At 51.0% G+C, this 23,508-nt stretch overlaps 1 protein-coding gene across 1 annotated transcript in view; it reads left to right on the forward strand.

The window, feature by feature from the left end:
• Window positions 1–23,508, forward strand: part of LOC128271054 (uncharacterized) — a 105,460-nt gene that overhangs the window by 11,253 nt on the left and 70,699 nt on the right. Inside the window, exon 3 of the mRNA XM_053008487.1 lies at window positions 21,089–21,386. Coding sequence (XP_052864447.1) covers window positions 21,089–21,386 — 298 coding nt within the window. The remainder of the gene's footprint in view (window positions 1–21,088; window positions 21,387–23,508) is intronic.

Raw genomic sequence — 23,508 nt, forward strand, 5'->3', positions numbered from 1 at the left:
GAGTAACTCCTTGCGATAAGCGATCCGTTCCGATAAAGCTCTGGGGTGTGTGCGCTCGAGATAAGCAACGGCGGCGGGAACATCGTTCATCACACCCCCCGCAGGGAAGGGCCTTCACTACCTTCTTGGGCTGACCTGTGTGTGTGTGCGCGCATTCCGAAGAATTCGTGATTTGCGCCTCACGTTGACGGATCGAAGCGGGATTTTATCGTGCTCTTGTCACATTCGCCTCCTCTCCCTTGACTGTTGTGCCTTGTGCCACCGACACTGACGAAGATGTGCTTTCGGAGCACGTGCTCGGAACATGTGTTCTGCTGCTGCTGGTGACGCGGTCGGGGCTGTTTGCTGCGAGCTTTCATTTAAACCCCTCCGAAAGATGATGACGCGCGCGCCGCACCGCACCGAGAAGCTCTCGTCCTTCAGTGGCAGCGGGTGGCATGCGGCAATCATCGCCAGTTGGCAACAGTGCCACTGGTTGTCACACATGAGGCCACCATTTGGTTCACACTCACTCAGAACGTAGTTTTTCCCGGAAAATCGATAAACTGTAGCACCAAACACACCAAAACAGAACAACACTTAAAACGGAAAACTCCCCCGGGTGGGAAGGTGGAACCTTCAAAATGCCGGCACTCGCGTGAATGTTATTAATAACACACACACACACGTGCGGGCGGGCGGGGTAGGGGGGAAGTGGAACTCCAGACGGTCCACGGGGAAGAAAAAGGTCGCGTAGTCGCGGTGAATAATGTATTCCGTGGCGTAGCTGGACCCTGCGCTGCGCCGGGCTCGGCTAGTGTCGAGGCCAGTCGATGTTTGACCTTTCAGGTGGACGTCCCCACCGATCGCCGCCCCGAGGGGAGGGTCGCCATCACCCCCCCGCGGTGAATCGTGTCGCGACATCGCACCGCGAACCGCGCTCCTGTATGTCGTCGTCGTCGTTGTCGGCTGACCGCTCGCCAGCTGCGTCGCCGGCGTTGTGTTGGAACAGCTGAGCGGTGGCGTGGCCGGGCTGCAATGTCACAGCAGTCTCTGTTTTAGTTTGTTCTTTTCTGCTGCTGGGCGACCGCTACACTGGCAGGGAGAGCTGTTGTTAGGTGGCACTTATCTGTCGGACGGAAGGAAGGAAGGAAGGAACCGACGGCGCGTTGCGTGTGGCTATCGATCATTTGTTTTGATTAAAGTCTAAATCGAATCTTCTGGGCCTTTTTTTGGTTCGGATTTTATTCACTTTCATCGAAATCGGATCGTTATCGTTTGCTGTTCAAATTGTTAGATTTTATTTATATTTTTAGGGTACCTTCTTATTTTTTGTGAAGCAGTTTTGTTGTTTGATTTAATGTACTGCTCTGCGTGTGTTTTGTCTTTTTGTTTTATTCGTTTTGTTTGCTTAATTGTTTACACATCTTTTCTTGTGATGTTTTCTATTTCTTTTACGTTGTTTTGTTTTTACATTTATTTCACTTCTCTTATACTTTTGCTACCTTTTATTACAACTCCCGCTCTTTCGCTCTTTTTATTCATTCTTTTCCAACATACCTCAGCGTTTGATCTTCACCGCCTGACCTGACGGTGAAAGTTGTTTGAAAATAGGTGTTATTTTACAAAAACAGAACAAACAGAACAGTTGAGGCCGAAGTTCATGTGCCACCGCCGCCGCAAACCACCACTGGCCGGTAGTGGCCGCCGGCCCACGGCGGAGTGTCGGTGAAAACCGGGGAAAACAAAACAAACAAACCCACACACTCTCTCAAGCGGCTTGCGTGCGTGCGTTTTGCGTGCAGCCAGCCAGCGCCTTTTGCCCGCGAAGTCCGCGAAATTCGAGCACCTTGGAGAGAGCAGCGGTTTTGAGGATCTATTTTTAAAATTTCGCACAACCGGCGCGTTTGGCTTCGGCGCCGCGCTATGGCCGTGCCCCCTACGCCGCGTACCTAACCCTCCCCCGTCAGTGGCTTCGATTCGGGCCAAATTTCCCTTTCGTTTCGGCACCCGGGGCCACATTATTGGCGCATGATATGATAGGCCGTTGGCGGCCACCGATGGGGGGTCCTTTTTTTGGGCGGGAGGGGCAGGCAACGTGGTTGGTGTTGAATAAATTTATATCTTTCGCGCTGCTGCAGCATGTTTCGGCTGCCCTGTTTTTTTAACTGTCCTCCTCCGTCGGGCGCGATGATTCTCTCGTCGACACACGGACAGGGGCTTATTTTTAGATTCGCAAAATCGCGCATAAAAATCGCGGGAACATTAATTAGCGTGGGACAAGAAAAGGTCCGGGCGTGCGGTGTTAGAAAAGACCTCCTGATGCCAGGACCACCGAGCATAAGCAGAGTATTTCGCACAGTCAAAAAGTTAAAAGTTATCATCGTGGTGGCGCACACGGCACGGCGGCGCCGGTCTGCGACGTGGGCCCCGAATGGCTATTTTTATTGAAATTCGGCCACTCCTCGGCGGTACCTCGGTCGGCTTCGATCGGCGCTGCTGACGTGACCCCCCCCGGGCGCGGTTGGTTGCACTTATTCGCTCACTCTCTCGCACGCTATGTGCCTCGAGCCATTATGCAGTCCCGCTAGCCCCGAGGGTCAGAAATCGTCAAAATTAATTCTCTGAACCGGCCACCGTTCTGAATGCACCAGAACGGCGGCGGCGGCGCCCCGTTTGCAGTCGAGTGGAAGATGAATTGGCGCGACATGTTGGGTGGGACCCCGACGGGGGGCGGTGCTGTCGCTGCGGCTTTTATGACCGCATTTCGCGTAAAATCTCGCCACTGCGCGCCGCATAATTCAATTTCGTGCTTCACCGGTCCGGTGCCCCCGGACGGCGGCGGAGGTGCATATTACTCCGTGGTCCGTCGTCGTCGTCCGTACATCATCAGCCCGAAACCACTTGGCGGCGGCCGGAGTGTAGTGCGCCAAAAGGTGTGGCGCCATGTCGCGCTTCCTGTCCGTCCGTGTGTGTGTGGGGGGGAGGGATGATGGATGCAGCTGTTGCGGCACACACTCGCGGCACATATTGCTGTGGCAGTCCATCGCCGCCACCATGCCGGGCGGTGGTACCGGGCGAGGTGGTTGGCGCGAAGCTAAATTAAATTAGGACTAATTCGCAGCTCATTTTTTGTCGGACTTCTTCCTGGTCCTGCTGCCCTGTCCTGCTGTCCGCTTGCAACGCCTGGACGCCGCCAACGCCACGGCAGGAGCCGTGAAATCGATTCCCCGTCTGCTGTGGGCTGGCGTCTGCTGTTGGAGTATTATGCGAACACACTGCGTGAATGTGGGTTCAATTTTTGTAATGATTTAATAACCGAACACCACTCATAAAGCGAGCTTTAGCTTAATTGAAAGTCCTGTTTCGATTCCCAAGGGAACGGTTTTTGGTTGGAAAATCAGTGCTTTTAATTCTTTCGGTGTTTGCAAGAGAAAGTGGAGTCTGTTTTGGATAGTTTTAAGATTTTAAGATACATTTATGACGACAAGAAGTTGTCAAAAACATCAAAAAACTGTTCTCTCTAGTCGATTCATTGCCATAAAAATTATGAACACTGTTTGATTCAATTCGAATTGTTTCTATGGTCTAATTCGTATAGTCCTAATGTTAAAACCATTTATTTGCTTAATTATTTATTGATTCAACAATTCGTTGGATCTTTTTAAAATTAAAAGTACATTTTTTAAACCAAATTTGCCATTCTGCAAATGCATCCTTATTGTTGTTAAAACGTGTCCTTATGATGGTCATCGTTGAAAGCACTTCCGAAACGTTCTTTTAAAAACTCTGTGCTTCGAATGACTCTGCTCGAGCGAGCCGAGCGTTGGTCAATGGCGGCGCCCCAAGGAGCACGTGGTTCCGGTCATCTGTTCCGTCCGTCTGAGCTGCATGGCGCCTTTCACTAATCGCCAACGAGAGTGTGAGTCACGCGCGTGACTGTCACTTTTCTCGTGACTTCACTCGCGGACCAAACAGGGCCAGGACCGGTCAGCCAACGCATCCGGTCCGGCGAAGATGCTTTTTGGTCCGCCGCCAATATGGACACGGCGCGGCGGCGACGACTATTACAGTGCGTATCAGAAAAAAGCACCTCGTATCTTTGACTCTTCTCCCCGAACTCCTGGCCTTGCGACCGCTGGAGTTGCTGTTTGATTGCTCTCGGAAAAATAATTCAAATTAAACGGTGCAGAACATTCTTAACCCGGCGACGGCGACGTCACGCCGCGTGGAGCGTGGAACGTGTCACCGAGTGTAAGCTCCAACCACCTGCTGTCGCGCCCGGTCTTTCCCGGTCTTCACCCCCGGGAGGGGCCGGTACAGCACGGCGTGGCCTACGCAAACGCCAATTTTAAAAATTTGCCGACCGCGTGGGGAGGAAGCAGCACGGCGACGGCGGTTCTCTGGTCTGGTTGTACGACAATTATTTTTCAGTCTGGCACTGGGCCATATTTCCTGCGCCCACCACCGACACTTGGCGGATTCGTCGGCGATTTTTTTGTCTGTTTCCGTGCGCTGAGACGGAAATGGACACCGTGTGTCGCGGCGCTAGAGAGCACTTGACGCAAGTGGATCATCGACTTGTCGCGAGTCGCCACCCGAGTGCGGCCGGATCCCGGCTATGAGCTCATCGTGTTCGGATCGGAAGCGAATCAGCCGGTGGTAGGCGTGTGTGTCTCGTCAGCTGACGGCGGCGGCGACGGCTGTTGTGGGTTGCTTTTTGCTTCGCCTCCCTTTCGCGCGGATGACTATGCTACCATTTTTGTAGATTTTGTTTTCGTTCTGTGTGACGCTCTGGTCGGCGCGCTGGTGGATGCAACTTTCGCTCTCCTTGTGTAATTCTTGTGTAATTTTTCTTCCATTCCAAATCAAAACCAAAAAAGTATCATTGACATCATCAACAAAGTGTACAAATGGATTTAGTTTGCATAAAACAAAGAGCAAAAGCAGTACAATCAAATGCAGAAAGGAAAAAGAAAGCAAAAGTATCAAAGAAAAGTGATAAAGAAAAAAATTCTCCAAGTAGAATGAAAAAACGAGCGCCTTAGTACTGGAAAAGTAATAAACTAGAACAAAAAATTATGCATCATTGAAACATAAATCAATAAGGAGTAGAAATAGAGTTAGTTTGAGTAAAATATAAAACAAAAATAGTACAATCAGATGTAGAAAGGAGAAAGAAAGGAGAAGTATTAAAGAAGAGTGATAAAGAAATAAGTACATGAAGTAGAATGGAAAAAAGGAGGCAAACTACTAAAAATGGAATAAAGTAGAACAAAGCAATAATGAAGTCAAGTAGTAGAAATAGCGCAAAGTAGAGTGGAGATGTTGGGAATTACATGATTTCTAATGTACCGAAACATCGTTGGCTACTTTTTGATAGGAGAAAGAGAGATCTTTCCAGACGTCTGACCCTCGTGACCGTTCGTGGACTGTTTTTTTTTCTTTCCCGTCCCATCTCAACCGGAATTCGTGGCTTCCTTCCGTTCGCTTGGGCCACGGGCTTCTTTCTACCAATAAATGTCAACCCATGCTGCGAGCCGCTGTTCCGCTGACGAATTCGAAATTCCTTGGGCGCCACATCTTACACGACATCAAGCATTGGTGTGGCAATGGTCGAATCGAAGATATTGTCACCGACCCGACCGTTCCGTTGCGTTCCGTTTGTAGCGTAGAATAATCGCTACTTTTAAGGAGAACTTTACGACGGCACTCGGCAGCCGGTCGGTGGCGTAGAGAGAAATGTAAAAGAGGCGCAAAAAAACCAGTGGCGGTGGCGGCGGTTGTCGCGACGGTTAAATAATCTCCCGACCGCCGCGAGCACCGCCGACGCCGTCAACCTCCGCCGCCGCCGCCACCCACACGCGCGGGGCTCGCGTGAATTTATGCATACCAAGCGGTTCCGCGCACACACACGCGCTCACCGCAACATTGTCACTAGGGGGTTCTTTTTTTTCGCCGTTGAGTTTTTAGTCACCGATGCGAGACGCACGCCAGAGAGAGAGAGAGAGCGGAGCACAGTGTCACGACGACCAAAACACCCTCCCCGGGGCGGCGCCACCTGTCGCGATGGGTGGGAGTCGCGCAAAATGAAAAAAAAACAACCCCACGGGACGCGTTGGTGGTGGAAGAGTGCGGGTCCGGTGGTCCCATCGTCAGCCGTGGGTGTAAAAATTAACAACGTGACTTGCGCCAGGTTGTGAGGCGAAATTGGTCACTTTTTGTCGGGTGTGTCACCACACCCGGCCGGCCGGCCACTGCGGAAGATTGCGCGCAATAGTCTCGAAGATTGTAACGAACGGAGGAGGATACGCGGATGTCGTCCTTTTTTGTTTCTTTTCTTGCTGGGGGACTACCAAAATAACCTCACAAACCACTCTCACACGCGCGCCCGCCGGTGGATGGCCATTTAGTTTGATTTATTTACATCGGTAGGAACCGGCGGCGGCGGAGGCGGTGACCGGGGCGGTGGTGACGACGACGGACCGGTGTTGTGTCTAGTGCGGCCCGTTGTTGTTAGTAACCGGCGGGCGTAATTAAGGCGGGCTGTGGCGCCCGGTAATTGCACGTGATGCGCGTAAAACGGCTCGAAACGGCCAGGCAGGCGTGGCGGCAGCGGGGAGGGGCTCACCGGTATTGCACCGAGGATTTTAAATGCATAATTGATCGCGTGATTGCGACCGATTTGAGAGAAAAATGGGCAAAAAATAGCCAACCCCGGGCCGGGCGTGCCGCCGCCAGGTGGGATATGCCGCGAGGTAATTGTTGTTTGTTTTTCAGAATACTTTTAATCGAGCTCCTGCTGCTGCTGGTCGTTACGGCCGTTACTATTTGAAACAACAAGCGGTGGTCGGATTGAAAGGTTTATTTGGTGATTAAAAATTAAAATCGCTTTCTCTGGGACAATCAATCGACTGGGCGTCTTTAAATCTTCCCAATCAAATGGCACTGAGTTTAGCTGCAACGCACGTACCGTAAGTGACATTGTGGATGTTTACAGGGAAGAGTCTACAAGAAGCCACCGTTCAAGCCTGGTTTAAATCGGCAGCTGAGTGTTGGTTAAGATCAGCTGAGGATTTATCCAGAAACAACCTGCTGGGGCCGGCCTTAATGGCCACCTGTGTAAACACCAATCGGATACGTTTACATTTTGCCGTAACTATGTATGTTTTTTCCACATTTTGCAGCTTGATTGCGTCATTTTCTGAACTAAATGATTATTTGATCAAGTTCTGTTCACCAATCGACGACCTCATTTCGTTCTAATTTACTTAATATACTGACAATGTCTAGTTGACAAATAATGCATGTATACGCTGGCTGTTCAAAAAGTTCTGGGACTTTTGTGTTTTTTTTTTTCAAATATTGGTTTATTCATGAATATCTGTTTGTCCCCTTAAAAGTAATCCTTGTCAAATATTAGACACTTTTGCCAACGTTTTTTCCAATCCTCAAAGAACTTCAAACAATCTTTTTTGTGATCTTGTTCAGCATCGTTTTCAAAGTCGATTATAGAAATGTTAAATGGCGGTGGGGCAAGACACGTGCACAGTAAAACAACTGTCAAAAATTGACCGTTTACTCAAAATGGCCGAGCTTTTCACCAAAAGTCACTGAGATGTGTAGCAATCCAACGCCATAAAAAACGAAAATCGAATAACGCATTTTCTTTAAAATCACAAATTTCCGGTACTTATTTAACAGAAGGTATTTTCGAATTTAACGGTAAACTCTTACCGATAAACTGTTATCTTTTATATTCTTTTTTTTACTGAAATAATTCGATATTAAATAAGAACAAGCAAACTTGGATTGACCTGATTTACCTGCTTGGGGCACTCAAGTATGATACGCTAATAGAGGCTAGCATTTTTATCAACAGCATATTTGAATCTTTTCGGTGGAAAAAATAATTTTAACAAAATTGGATAAGAATTTCGATATTAAACAATATTTCATTATGTGTTGTCAATCTTTAAAGGACAAATCACTTCCTGCAGATCCTGGCACAGGCCTCGGTCAAGGAAATGGAATGTGCCAAATGAAAGGCGAACAAATTATTAAAAAGAAAAGAAAAACCTATACAACACGCGCCACACAGAGGGTCCTTGGGCGGTGGGAAAAATCAAGAACCTGCCACCGGACCAGCAGAATACCCGACGACAATCGGTCGAAACGTCGGCACAACAAGCGAAGGGCGCCCAATGAAACCACCCAAATGAATGCGGCGGCGGCGGCCCGGCTACTTTCTGCTGCGCAACTGTGAGTGCTTCCGGCGTTCGGTTGGGTCCCGGCACGGCCCAGCCCGGCAGCATATCGTCGTCGTCGTCGCCGCAGCCGCGGGCGGACCAGATTGGCACCCCAATTTCTATCAGCAGCATCATCATCATCATCACATTCATGCGTCGCGCCCCATCGTCGTCGTCGTCGTCGGTCGGTTGGTTGGTTGGGCGTGGAGATATGCGCGCCCGAGACGTCGTGGTTCCGTTTAGCGACTTGAGCTGATTTTAGTTGCGTTTTTTTGCCTTCGTTTTGCTCGGAGCGCGCGCGGACACCGGCGGGGGACAACACCCCGAAGTTTATTGCATTCCTGTGTTTCGACACATGCCGGGCGGCAGCAGCGGCGGCGACGGCAGCATACATGTTTTAAAATAAACTCTCTGTTGTGGTGTTAATATGGGGAGCAAGGGAAAAAAAAGAACCAAAACCGAAACGGGCATCTCTCCGTATCGCCGAGATCGGCTCCCGTCCGAGTGCGGTCGCGCACGTCTCGCTCGTCGTCGCCTTCCGCTCGGCTATCGTGCGAATGCTTTCGCCTCCTTTCGCTTCCTGCTGATGCTTTGGGCCGGCCGGCGGTCTGGCTGGTCGGCCGGCCGGCCGATGTTGGTCTTCTTTTCTATGCTGCCTTCTTGACGATCGCACGGCGCGCGCGATCGGCTACGGAATGCTGCGCGCTCTATCTTTAAACTGATTCAGCCTTGAAGAAAAACGAGAAACACTTCTTTTTTCCCTCCCGGTATAAGCGAACCCACCCGAAACCACCGCGGGACCGCAACCGCGCGAATTTTTTTTTGCGCGAATATCTCACGCGGTGGAGGCGCGACTTCGGCCCGGCCCGACCCGACCCGGTCCGTCGTCGTCGTCGGGTGGTTTGATTCTAAATTTTGCCGTGGCCTATTTGTCGGGTCGGCTCCTCGTTTCCCTTTGCGTGCGTGCGTGCATCGGTTCAGCGTGGAACACTTCCGCGAGGTAAAATTTAGATTGACAGCACAAGGGCGCACCGCGTCCGTCGTCGGCGGCGGCGGCGGCTGTGTGTTACGCGAAAGTTATCTTTCCACACCACAGAACCGCGATCTTTGGTTGCCCCCCGCCCCGGATGGTGGGGAGTTTCAGCGAAATGGGGTCGGTGAAGGAGAAAATAAGACAATCGAAACGGCCCCGGAACCGCCGTCGCACCTTGGGGAATGGGCGAGGACGAGGCCGTATTTATGCGTGAAGCGGAAGTCGAAGTTTTTGGTTTTTGGGCAGTGCAAGAAAGTTGCAAATCAGTGACAGTAATCAGCAGTATTGAGCCCGGCCGAAATGGTGCAATTTAGTCAAGTGGGTTACATTACCCAAATTTGGCGTGTGAATCGATCTCCAATGGTTGGCCCCATTTATGCTCTCTATTTCGAGCACTATTTTGTTTATTTTCTGATTTATTCTTGGTTTGATTTTAATGTTAGCTTTTAGTACTTAAACTTGAATTCTTTGTCTGTGACCACTTTCGTCACTTTGTTTGAGAAGTTCAAATTTCCAGTTTTAATTATTGATTGATTTATTAACGCGCTTTCGTGTTTCTTTTCTGCTTTTAGGTATGTAAACCAGTTCGATGAAGGCAGTAAGGAAGGCAACGGCCATGCATTGGTAACGCATGGGTTGGAAAGTCCCGGACCTACGAAGGAAAACTCGGTTTGGTTTGTTCAAAATTAGCATTATTCATCACCGTAATCTTCATTAAGCATTCAATAGCGCCGCTCTTACATTTAAATACCACTTTTGTAGAACGGTTCATCTTTTACCTCAAAATAGGGCTCAGTTTCAGCAATATGAAGTTGAAAGTTCAATTCATGCACTTTTTCTGTTGTTTTGATTTACTTCTTTGCATTTTTGGCCTTTAAACGCTCCAATATCGCTATATAATATTCACTGTTGATGATATTAAACCTTTCCATCCGATTACTATGCTTTCGGGCGCTTTGGACGAGGTTCACTAGTTGCTTTCCATTGTCATCTGATCGTTTTGAAGTCAGCAAACCAACGTTTTATTGTTGGTTGTGATGGAGCAGAGTCCCTATAACGCCTTCCAAGCTATTGATCCGCTGGAAAGTTTTTTTTTCCCAATCAAAAAGTAGTGTAAAATTCAAATACGAAATTGTTTTTGATGCCTCGTTTTAAAAATAACAAAAATCATGAACTATTTACATGAAATATCATGCAAGAATGTCCTAAAAACTTAGCAGCTTTCTTTCGAAGTTTAGCCCTAACTGAAAAAGCGGCGAATGCAATAAGATTCTATGTGCTGGACACGAAACTTTTCATCCCACGTGTTAGCCCACGTTCAGTTCGCGATGCAGCTACCGCGCGCGGAAACCAATAATCGCGCTTGGTGGATCCGCGTCCGAAGGATAACACACACGGATCGAGTCGGGGCTCGATGACAGCAAAGAAAATAAAAACTCGAAACCCACCAGAACCTCGAGAGTAGCGCTCGTAGGTCTACGCGCGTCTGGGAGCCGTTAAAATGAAAGGAATAACTCTTCCAGCCACGACGCCGTGGTTTTATTTTGTCTCCCTCTGCTCTTCGATTGGCCTCTTTTGCTTGGCTTGGCTGGCGTCCCTGAAGACACACAGAGGACCAGCAAAAGGGACACCACCGAGAAAAGGGCTCCGGGGATCGGTAAAACGATACCAACCTGACCCCCGGGGCGCGGGGAGTCACACACAGGAGGAGCCGAGAGACCCCCAGGATAGATTACGTAGAACGCCGCGCTCGCGGCTTAAGGATGAACGGCGGGGGCCTAGGAGGGGCAGGGTGCCTGGCCAGGAGCACGCAGTAGCAGCGCAAGAGAAGCAGCAGTGGGCAGTAAAAGTAGGTCATACGCGCTCTCGGGTCCCTGCGTCCCCGGGGTGGTGGTGTGCATTGTATTATGCTGCTGCTGCTGCAGTTCAGTGCCGTTGCACCGAAATGCACACCGACCGAGAGCGAGAGAGCGAGAGAGAGAGCGAAGTGCGGCCGAGACAGGCGAGAAGCGGGCGTAGAAATCGCATGTCTGGTGTGCATTTTCAACTCCAGAGACCAACGCCGGGATGGCCGGGAGACCCCGCGCTCGCTTGCACCGCATCCCCGGAGCGGGGATCTGTCTGGTGCGGTGCACTTTGCTGCGAGCCGCGAGTGCATTTCGCGCGTCGGCCGGGCGCGTCATGCGCATGACGAATGACTCCGACTCCTCCGGCCCCAAGGAGCGAGAGAGAGAGAACAAACGAAGGGAGAGAGAATGCACTTTGGCTTCACTCTGCCCTCAGTCGGACGGTCTGACGGGATGGGGCCGGTGGCCGGTGCATCGACTGGTCAGAGAGTCATCAGCGCCATCATCGTCTGGCGGTCTGTTCGTGAGCAAAATGTAATCATTTGGCCAACGGAACGAAACGGTTGCGGTTGCTGCCGGCTGGGCTGGGCGACACGAAGAGCAAGGGAATGCCCTTCGGTAGGCAGGCCCCCCTCGGCCCTGTCTGGGGCGCTGAGAGAACGTGCTTGCGTTTAATGTGTGTTTTATTTCACTTTTTCACCCAACCCAACAGTTGGCAACATACGCGCCCCCGAGAGAGACGCCGCGTCTTGAAGACGCTTTATTGGTTTTCGCTGAATGCACTTTTTTTGCACTTAAGTAAACTCCACGCACAGGACAGACATTGGAACAACAAAAATCTGGCGCACGGGGGCGCTAAGAAGAAGCAGCATTTTGCGTATCCCGGAACTCGGAAGAACTCTCGCCGTGCTGCTAAGTGCTGCGGGGGTCGTCGTGTCTGCTTTTGCTTTCAGCCCACATTTATTCCAGGCCGATGAGGAGGCTCCCTCCCATTGTCCCGATCCCGCCGTGGCCCTACCGACCATGTGTTCCGGTTCGTCGATTGCTCGATGCTCCGTTGTTCACCTTGAGAGTTGCGGCTGGCCGTGCCTCAACAGCAGCATGGGCATGAATGATGAGCGCGCGAAGTGGTCACACCGACCGCCGACTGGGGATGGGTGAAGCGATGGCCATCTCGCTTCCGCCCGCCTGTTCACGTTGAACGCTCTCGCCAACGGAGAATCGCCTTCCCTTACTGCGAGAAAAGTTTCTGGAGCATATCGGTGGTGGGGTCCTTTCCCGTCCTTTGCCAGGGCTCGTGTTCCACCACCACCAGCGGTCAGCGTTGAGCCCTCAGACGTCTTAACGCGCCGGGTAGACACCGTCAGACCGTGTGGCCGCCAATCCGTTTGCCGATACTCAACTGCAGGCGAGGTTTCTGAAATTGCCTTCGGGTTCGGGACGTTGCCGCCAGTTGAAATATATCGTTCATTCATCCCTTTTCCCCGGCTAAACGGACGGAGTGTGGCTTCTCAGCTTCTCAGAGGCGAGCGCGACCCAAGATCTTCGACCTACCAGAAAGAAGTAGCGAAAAGAAGCACTGTGCCCACTAAGAAAGGGCACCATTTTTAAAGGGACCCCCACATCGCGTGTCGTGGGCAGAGCTCTCCCGTTCATAAGGCCCCAATACAGTCCCCATTACACCGTCCCGATTCCTCGATTAATCGGTTTTGGTCCCAATTCTCTCTCTCTCTCCTTCGGTGTATCTACCCTACTCTCTGTGGCTATCCTTGGATCGGTCGAAAGGGAAGAGTGTGCCTTCCGTGCGACGAGCTGGTTTCCTGTGGTGTGTGTTCGCCGCCATCCGGACTTGTTCGTATCCTGACCAGCAGGGCCAGGGCTTCAGGGCTGGACGCGGCCTGTGATTTCTCGCCGCATCGTCTTGGCCGTCCGCGAGAAGAAGGGTGGTTCCTTCGACGTGTGTGCGCGCGCGCCCTAAATTGCGGGTCCGAGGTGAGCGGGTCCTCATGCTTGTGGCCCCCCACTCACTCCTCACCTTCCTGATCCTGGAGGGTCACCTTCGATCCCGGGGGGTCTTTCGCGGAGCGCGAAAGGCTCCTTTTGGGACCTGTTTGTGTCCCGGTTCTGCGCCGGCACCGGGCGGTAGGATCTAAGAACAACCGACGACGAGCCGGTCGGGAGGAGAGAGTGGAAGGTCCTCCAGTGGTTGGAGGACCCTGGAATGGTGGAGGTGAATGTAGGTCATTGCAAAAAAATCGAGCGCCCCACAAAAACGACGACACCAGTGCTCCGTTTGGCCACTTTTGGGCCATCTGGACTTTCCGTCGTCGGATCGGTCCGCACTCTGGGTTATATCTGGTCAAGTTTGGACGTGGCTGGATGGTTGTTGCTTATCGGGTCCGATTAATGATCGGAAGAGGGAGAGAGAGAAGTGCGTTGGCCTTACATCGATGCGCTCCGGTACACAGACCCCCCCGCCCTCTTTCGGTCGCTTGATCACCGGCACGTAATTAGCGCCCTTAAGACAACCAATAAAACCTTGACCACCACCAAATGGGTGTGGGGATCGTCCTCTCTTCCTCGATTCATTCTTCGGCTACGCACCGCCAGAGCGGCTTGAATTAACTTGATTAAGCGCCAATCTTTTGGCGATCGCGCGCGCGTGTGTGACTCGTGTTGTGACACATGCGTGCGAGACGAAATTAATGGGCAGCATGATAAAATTTAATTGAATGCATCGATGCGTGTGTTCTGCTGTCCCCTCCAGCCGGTGGTGGTGGCCATCGTTTTATCCACCGGGCACGGGGGGCGATAGGTTTGAGGCAACTTATTTATATGATCATAAATTGGTGAGCTGCTGGTGCTGGTGCCGCCAGGACAGCGGCGAGAGACAGAGGTCAGCAACCCAACTTAACTTATAGCTCCGGTCGAGCAATCGTGTGTATATGGCGTCTAGTTGGCTAGCTATGCGCCCCTTCTTTTTGAGGCTTCTTCTATGTGGAAATCGGTTGAAACTATAGAATCCTTGAACCAAGCAATTTAAATAACAGATCGATATTTGAGTTAAACCCTTTAGAGACCTGTAGAGTTTCTTTCTTTCCCTTGATCAAAAGCTCACTAGGTTGTTATGGGCTGTATTGGTTGAAGAAAAATTACATTAACTACTTTTGCCTAATTTGATCATGCATTTGGTTTGATTTGACATGTTTCTATGGAGAGTCAGTTTGTCTGAATTTATATACGAGAGTCAGTTAGTCTGGCTAGGATGGTCCATCCAGGTGTTGGGTACTTCTTCATTTTGGAAGAAAAATGAACCAATAATGCCCACAGACCAAAATCCGAACCAAACAGTTACTTGTAGTGAGTGCATTGGCTTCTCTTGCACGATGTATGGGTTTTCCGAACATTAAATACAACAATTCTGCATACTAACATGAATCCAGGTGGAAATGATCTTAAATGAAATGAGCTTTTCAAAGAAGTTGAAGACTAACCACATTGGAAATAAGTTCTTAATATTTCCCAATTTTCGGCAAGCGTATAGCGTCCCATTTCGTAAGTGTCAAAGTTTTTAGCAAATCTTTACAATTTCCAGAATGAAGTTTGACGTTTTAAAAATGAAGTAATCGGTGGTAGTTCAAAATCCAAACACTCAATGGATCACTCTTGATTGATCACCGCCCTTGACTTCAACCGTGATTCTAATACTTGGGTTGGTCTTTTCTTTCGAAGTAGTTGGCTGACGTAGTCCATTAAAAACCAAGCATGTTTCTAGATGAGTTCCTCAGCTTTAGTCCAAATAATTCGAACTGGTGCCTTTCACGATAGGAACCGATCAATCGGCGCATCGCTGACGGGATGATCTACGGGCGGGATCACCTTTGGAGTAACTTATTAGAGTAGCTCCCTATACATAGTTGCAATAATTAAATCATGATGTACGGTTCCCAGACAGAATAAAGACGCAACTATCATTTCCATGAAGCAATCACAGCTCGCGTTACCTTGGAACTACGAGTTCCTTACGAGTTCGAACCTTCTCTCGCCCCGACAAAAAAAAAAGTCTGACGGTGTAGCAGATGATTTTTGGCAAACGGATATTTGGTCTGGTCCACGCGCCTGATGGCCTTCAACGCTGAGCGCTCGAGCGCGTGACTCGCAAAGTCCATGTGGTCCGCGAAGATATCGCACGCCACCAGCTGCTGCTGCTGCGGTGAGAAGATGACGTTATTCGGCACGGATGCTGCTGAAACTTTGTTTCAGTTTTCCAATGCGGTGCGGAAGTAATCAGAGAGTGAACACGGAGCGCCGAGAGTGTGACTCACGCACCGCACGCACTACCGCACCGCAACCGCTCCGAATTCTCCAATTTCGCAAACGCCCGGGCATAAAACAACCCCCCGGCGGTGGATCGGGGAAGGCTCCGCCATGTTTTCCATGTGCCCCGTGTGTGCTGTGTGCTCCGGTTCTGTTCTGCTTCGCGCGCGAAATGGCCCTGAATTCGGCGAATTACCCCGAGAGCGTATTGGTCCAACGGGCGGGCGGGTGGTCGGGTGGTCGGGTGGCCATCGGGAAGAAGACCAACTTTTTTTCGGCGCGCTGCTGAATCTAATTTACACGCACACATAACCTCCACGGCTGGCCTCTGTGGGGTGTGCGGAGTCTCCCCAGCAACACCCGGTCACTCTACCGGTCCAGCGGTCCAGTATGTTCCAGCGCGTTCTCCAAGCACACACACACACAAACGGACCGGTGTCTCTCTCTCTCTCTCTTTCCGTTTCGCTCACCTTGAACCGCGCGAGAGCGCGCCCGTCGGTCGGCCCCATAATCAGCCGATTTTTGCGCATAACACAGCTGTCTGTCTGGCTGCGGGAGGAGGATGGTTCCGCCTCCCCCCCGCGGGTGGGGTGCACCGACGGCAGCGAGGGGCGACAAGTGACCGCACTGTAGTGACGGGAGAGCGAGAGCGAGCTCGGCCGGCCTGTCTGTGTCTGGATTGGATTGGGTGGCGGTGATGGTGTTCCGATCTCCGCAGCACGTGCGCTCCCCGGCGGCGGCGGCGGCGTCGGACTGTTGGGGCCTCCTCGGGGTCTCCGGCGCCCCTCTGTGTGTGTGTGTGTGCTAATGGCCCCGGGGGTCGGCTTTGGGGTTCGGGGGAGGTCCATCATCGCCGCGCGTCGTCACGCCTGCTGACGACGACGACGAAGAATGTAGTAGTGGTGTGTGCTCTGGTGGCGAGATGGCCATTTAAATCCGCGGCGCTGACCAGACCCCGGGTATGCTTTTAAATCGCACACACACACGGGCAGGCGGACGGATGGACGAGGTGAACCAGCTGCCAGCATCGGGCATCGGGCACACGAAGAGATCAAGCCATTAGCCGTGCCGACGACGACGACGATGATCATCATCATCATCATCATCGTCATCGGCGTTTCCGATCGTCGGCGGCGCGTCCGCGATCGGCGCTCGCCACATGCTTTTTCGCGCGCGCCCGTTGGCCCCAAAAGTTTGCCAAATTCTCACTCGTCTCTCTCTATCTCACTCGCTCGACTCGGATGATGTTGGCATATTTTTCTGCGCGCACTGTGTGTGTGTGTGTGTTGGTTCCGCTGGCTGTTTTTTTTTCGGGTGGGGAGCTACTCTGGTGGGTCCCCGTTATCGTAAAGAGTTCGCAATAATGTTTCGCCGGGTCGGTGGCGGTGGTGGTGCTGAAAGGAGCGAGGGTCGAGGGCCGACGGCGCGGCTAACCTTGAGCCACCGATTCGGCTCGCATACGCGCGGCCGAGGGGTTTTGCGTTTTATGAAATAAAGCGCGCGCTATATGCGTGCGCCCGCCCTCCACCACGCGCGTCCTCTTGCTGCCGACTCTCGGTGTGTGTTCCTTCTCCTTCGGTTTCCTCGTGCGCGAAATTTGGGGCTGTTTATTTATTCGAATTTCTCCCTCGGCTGGGTTGCCTCGCTCCGAGTCCGATTACTACTACGACGGATCGACGGAAATGGTTACTATGTGGCGACCACGACGACGGTGTCGAGTCTTAATCCCGCGTGGTGTAAACATGAGGGCGGTGGCGGGCTTAGAAAATTGGATCGCAGGACGGAACGATTACTATAGGTGCGCTAAGACGATAGTATCGAAGCCCTAGTGGCGAATTAGTTTGTTCCTACCTCTGATTGAAGCTCTCTAGAAATAGTTTTGCAAAGCTGTACAAAGTTGTGGCAATCATGGTTCAAGAATTCTCATCCTATTGAAGATGCTACGGTAACAGTAAAGATGGCAAAAATTTCATCGATTCGAGCAGTTAGTTACTACTCGCTTCCGATTCTGAGGCTAATGTACGATCTACTTACACATTAATAAGTGTTCTTTTGAGACCTCAATTGTTGGCGTTTCAACCACCTTAATTGTGCTGCTTGGACGCTTCCAAAAATGCGAGTTACAGGCCGAAAACAAATATTCGAGCAGTTTCGAGCAGTTTTTGACTGCAAAATGGCTTATTGCTCCATGTAAATTTATTTCATTTTATGAACGATCATCGATCGAAAACCGCTCGAAACCGTGATCGAATTGCTGCTCGATTTATAGTCGCCACTCGAGAGGATCAAGGGCTACCTGAAGTGACGGTGCGGAACGTTCGAACGCCGTGAAGGCGCCGATGCGGTTCAGGTACTTTTCCACTGCCAGTGTGGCGCCCCAAAAACCGGGAGGTGCAAGTTAATTGGGAAACGCCGCCACATGTTTCCAGAGTCAGGATTGTTCCAGATCACTGGTCCAGCGGGGAGGGGGCCACCCGAACGATCGGTCCAGTTCATGTGTTACAAATTAACACCGATTTCAGCGGGAGAAAGAGACAAAGAGCGAACAAGAGCGAGAGCTTTTGGTCGCACAACGATGTGAAACATAACGAGGCCGCGGGCCGCTTTTGAAGCATTGCGCCTCCATCGTAAGTGACCATTTTCTAATTTAACACCCAAACGACAGCGGCCGTTCGAACACTGTGCTGTGCTAAATGGAACTTTTCACAGAATAATGTTCGATCCGCATAAATAGGCAAACGGAGCAATCCTTCCGAGTGCTGCGACCGTTCCCCGCGGGGTCCGTCGGCGGTCTGGAAATTAAATTTTCAAGAACTGCGCGCAGGGTTGTAAATATTAACGCGATTTCCATAAAGGCATAAAATTGCTTCACTGCCACAGAGTGCGCTCCGATCGCGGGGATCGTAAATGAGGACTCAAAAATAAATCAAACCGCTCGCCGAGGTAATCGGATTTAACATTTCTCTTCGACTCTGCGGCGCTTAAAGGGAGACGAAATCAACAACATAACCACAACACAACACGACCCTCGATTGTTTTCCTGTTTTCTGTGAAGGGCGCCACTTGCAAGGCCACGGAGTCGGAGTTGGAGTTTCCTTTTCCTCCGCTTGGTCTCCGGTTCTCGGCCGGCCGCACTCGATCGATTCCCGAGGGATACGGCACACGACGAGCACTAGGAACCCCACTACCCCCACCGCCCTACTCTCGAGTGCTCTTCGACGCCGCCATCAAAACGTCACTCGACTAGGAGTTGAAAGAATTATTGCGGGTCGGCGTTGACGATGGCCGCTGGGGGATGATGTGTAGTATATGCCGCTCGTTAATATTTTTATGATTTTCGAATAGTTGCGCTGCGTCTGTGCCGTTTGTCGTCGCCCGGGGCTGGAAGTTTAAGTCGTAATGTGGGTGTCGTTACAACTTGGCCTTCGAAAAAAGGCTGGTTTGTAGACAACACTCTCCAGGGAGGCCCGGTTGGGTTCTTATGTAAAACATCGGGTCCCAGGACTAATTCGATTAAACTACTAAACTATTGGCAGAAGGCAGAAGCTTCCTTTTACTAACAATCGATTAGATGAAGGAGCTCTTTCCGGCCATTTTTGCAGAATTTTTTTAAAAGATTGCTTGGAAGCTTGGCTCGTTTTTGTATCGATTAGAATGCTTTACATTTAAGTAAATAAAAAAATGTGAATTGAAAGGCGGGCGTTATGGAATAAATTTTCTTAAATTGTTCGCTAGTGTGTCTTCAATCTCCGTAAACTAAAAGAGGGCGACGATAATACCTGCCCATCTACAGAATGTAATGTCGAATGTTGTGTTCATCACATCGAAGAAATGAGTGATTTCTGTAGTTTATGTTTGCTGGACCAAAGCCAACCCGGAAAGGACCGGAGCCACCCTGCCAGACGGAAGTGTAAACCCCGGGAGCTGAAGTTCACTAAATTATTAACACGAGGTTTAGAAAGTAAAATTGATTTTCTCGACCTGCCGCAGGATTTTTCTTCTTGCTCTCGGCGGCCGCCAACATAACCACATACTCGCTCCCAAGAAAGCAGGAAGCCGAAGACATTTTAGCAAGTCCCTACCGTTTAGCGAAGGGTGTCGTGTGTTGTTTAGCATATGTCTGGCGGACCGTTTTCACTTGCTGTGTGTGAGGCGTTTTTACAACCATATTTTTGTGTTCCTTTGCGTCGGCCGGCCGGCCGGTCGGGTCGGGGAGTGTTAAAACCCATCATAACTAGGTCAGAGCTCCACCTGTCACATTTGACGGGGTGCGCTGCGTGTCAGTCAGTCGGTTCGGTGTGTGATACCAAGGTTCAGCGAACGAGACCAAAACCGGCGAGCGGGAGAGAGAGCGGGCCTCGTAAAGGTCGTGCACCCGTCGTCGAGCATATTCCGAGAGGGATGCTTCTCGATTTCTCTCTCTCTATCGTTCCTTCCGACGGACCGGGTCGCTGGCGCATAGCGTGCCGCAAAGCACGTACGCACACACTACGCACTACGTTAGAAGGAAAGAGAGACAGACAGACACCCAAAATGCTATTAGTTCCCCCCTGCACCCCCGGCGATCCGTAACAATAATTTGCCGCCGCTGGCCGTGTTGTTGAGGTCTATTTTTGATCTGAAGCGCCGGCCGGCTGATGCCAAGCAGTCACTGATGTGGGCAGATAAGAGGACGGAACAGTGCAACCGAAAAAAAGCGGCCTATTTATTGAGGAGCGCGGCACACCCACCACCCGACGGGGAGGGTCCATAAATACTGCTGCCGGCTGAAGTGACAGACTGTCAGGCGTGTCAAGGAGTCCCTCGCTCTCTCTCTCTCTCTGCCGTTCGTTCGCTCACTCGGTGATGGATGAATTAGAGAGATGATCCACGGGCACGAGCACCGGCTAACGCCCTCCCAACTACTCCCAAACGATGCTTGACGCCCACTCGGCCGAAAACCCCCGAAAAGAAAAATCCCCAAAAAGCGTGTGAATATTTTTCGAACACTTTCAGCTGTTCAGCAGCAGCTCGTTCGGGTCTCGTTGAAATGGCGTCGAAAGGCCCCGGTGTAGTGAGGCAGCGTGTTTCGGGTTTATTATTCTCAGTCGAAGGCCATTTCCATTATTTCCGGATCTCGCCGTCGTCGTCGGCGAAGTACTGCGTCTTTGGCGTCAAATGTAGGTCAGCGAAGGATCGAAGCGAGTGCGCGCCAGTGTGTTTTGACGCCGGGTTTCGCCCGGTGTTCACGCACGGATTCTCTACGATGTGCGTTTGTTTTGTTTGTTTGCTTGTTCCGCCGGGCGTTGACAGACGAAAATTGGTCCTCTTTTTTGTTGCTTAGCGAAATGATTAAGTGCCCAAAAAAGCGGAACCACAGGAGACACTTTCAGGATTGCCATTATTGTGCCTATTCCGGCCCGGCCCGGTTGATTTATGTTGATGGAAATAGTTTCGAATTACGTCACGGCGTCGTTTCGTCGAAGGCTCCGGCAGGATTGACAGCCCGGAATCACACCGGAAGAGGTGCAAAAAGTGTACTAAATTTAGCAGCAACCGAACAGTAACAGTCACAGTCAGCGTTACGCCATCGGCTTGTGACCCATTTCGAGTCGACCTTTTTTTTCCTGCACCATTCTGTAACGTTTCTTTCTCTATTTTTTTTCTCCCCGTTCCGGGCGCAGATATGTGTGTGTGAAAAGTGATGAAAATAACGGTGGCGGAAACCACAACAACAACAACAACAACGGCAGTCACATCAGCAACAACAACGGCGGTGGCTTAACGTCTTCGTCGTCTGGTTGCAGCAGCAACGGCAACGGCGGTAGCAACAACGGTGGCCTACCGATGGATAAGGACGAGAAGCGGATGCGTCGCGAGATCGCGAACAGTAATGAGCGGCGCCGCATGCAGAGCATCAATGCCGGCTTCCAGAGCCTCCGGCAGATGCTGCCGCACCATGAGGGCGAAAAGCTGAGCAAGGTAAGCTACACATAATAATAACCCCACTCATGTGGAGTATTGATAGCGAGCTGAGCTTTTGAAATGTAGGTGCTCGAATAAGTGCTCGAATTTTGCGATACTCGATCGTATTACAAACCGCCATTAGAAACACTGCTTAACACGTGCCAAACTTACTAGCGACCAGGCGTCTCCATCAAGAAATAATGCCACTTTTGTTATTCGTTATTTTTTTTTGTGGGAGATTTACTGCCCCAATATGCTAACGTCTTAACGGGTAAATGATCTACCCGGGCCCAAAGGTAAAGACGCAAAAGAAGCGAATGACTCTTCGGGTTAATTATCAATCACCGCTTCGCATTGGCCCTTCGATGCTGATGATGATAGTGGTGGTTAACAGATATTTTCTCGTTTAACGCACCCTAAAATGGGCGTCTTTTCCATCAACTTTAAATACCCTTTAAATGCTGATTTACTCCACCGTACTGCTAGTGCATCTTACACGTGTGCGCTACAATGTACCGGCCAGCACGCATACGTCTTTGGCCGTCTGCGTCGTCGTCGTCTCCACGATGTGGTATCAGCCGGGGTGCAGGCCGGGTGCAGACCCTCCCGGCGGGTAGCAGTAATTAAAAATTAAAATAAATGTACACTGCCCTGACCTAGCATAATTTAAATACTCTTCCCGCTCTCGACGGCGGCGGTTGCTGCACGCTCGAATGGCCTCACGGGCCCCATGTTTTTTTTACTGCCCGCTGCATTTCATGCCCACGGTTGACTGACCGAGTTGAGGAGCCGGTTTCGCCCCCCTCAGTCCCGAGGTCCTCGCTCCAGAGCCCGGACGGTCACGGGAGATTGGCTTTAAAAGACCGGCTCTCGTCCCGGCGATGACGCGCGGGGGTAAAACCGCAGCCCATCGCCACCCATTTATTGCGTTGAGCCCGGCGATGCGAGAGGACTCCACTACCACCGGGAGGCGGCCACCACAGCAGCAGCAGCAGGACACACTGAATCGTATTTCTTTTTTATGATTGAAATCGATCGATGCCAACGACTCGGCGGCAGTGGTGCTCGTGTGATCAAGATCCATTCCAGATCCGGGGAGAAGAGAGAGACAGAGAGAGAGATAGATCATAAATCGTTCAGTCAAACTGCGTCCGGGTCCGGGTGAAGATATAAAGCACATCGTTGAGAGATCCTTCGCCCCGGCAGCCTCCTGGTCCCTGGTTTTTTACGAAGCAATTGCCCCAGAAGCCGGAGTGGCCCCGGCCATCTGCTTCACTTCTGCGTTCGCTAACGAGCATGGCCCCTGATCTGGGAACGCGCGCACCGGGGCATGATTTTTTTATGGCCCCTAAGACGCGTAAAGATCCTGACGCGCGCGCGCCCTCGGCCGGACTCTAGGCCGCTAGTACTCTCCGGCTGGGACACGACTACTAAAGTGATTGCGCCGCGCATTTTTATAGCCACCGGACCGAAGCCAGACGCCGGGTCGCTGGCTCTCCTGAAGATGCGATTCTGCTTCCCTCCCGAAGTGCAGCAGCGGTGCATTTTCTCATCACTCTGTGAATGGCCGTGATAAAATAGAAATGGCTTACGAAGCAGGAAAATGTAACGGCCAAAAGTGGGCCTCCTCTCACCCTAAGTGGCTGGATCGTAACGTAAATTTTCCATTAAAAAAAGAAATTGATAACCTCCTCATTCAAACGTTTGTTGTGGGGGTTAACGTAAAAAGTGGCCCAGGTTGTTATTGGAAAACGGTGAAAGGCGTAAGGAGACGACCCGACGACCCGGTGGATTGTTTTGAAAATCCAAATAAAACCGGTTAAAAATAATTGATAAAATAGTATATGACAATTTTGGTAAAGAACAGAGGATTCTGGGGTGTTCAATAAGTTCGGAGGATCGATAAGAAAAAATATATTTTTATGGTTTGAACTACACTTTGTTATTCACTACATTTTATTATTCAGCCTTGTACTAAATCTCTTTCAGTCATTCGACGATTTTCCAATACGATATCTTGTATTTGTTCTACGATTTCAGGAGTTAGGTCTGTTTGGTCGTCTCTCTGGGCGCCTTTGACGTCTTTGGGCGTCTTTGACGTGGATCGTCTTGATCGTACGACAACGTTTAAATTCAG

This window comes from Anopheles cruzii, chromosome 3 (genome assembly GCF_943734635.1).
Source record: "Anopheles cruzii chromosome 3, idAnoCruzAS_RS32_06, whole genome shotgun sequence".
NCBI lineage: Eukaryota > Metazoa > Arthropoda > Insecta > Diptera > Culicidae > Anopheles > Anopheles cruzii.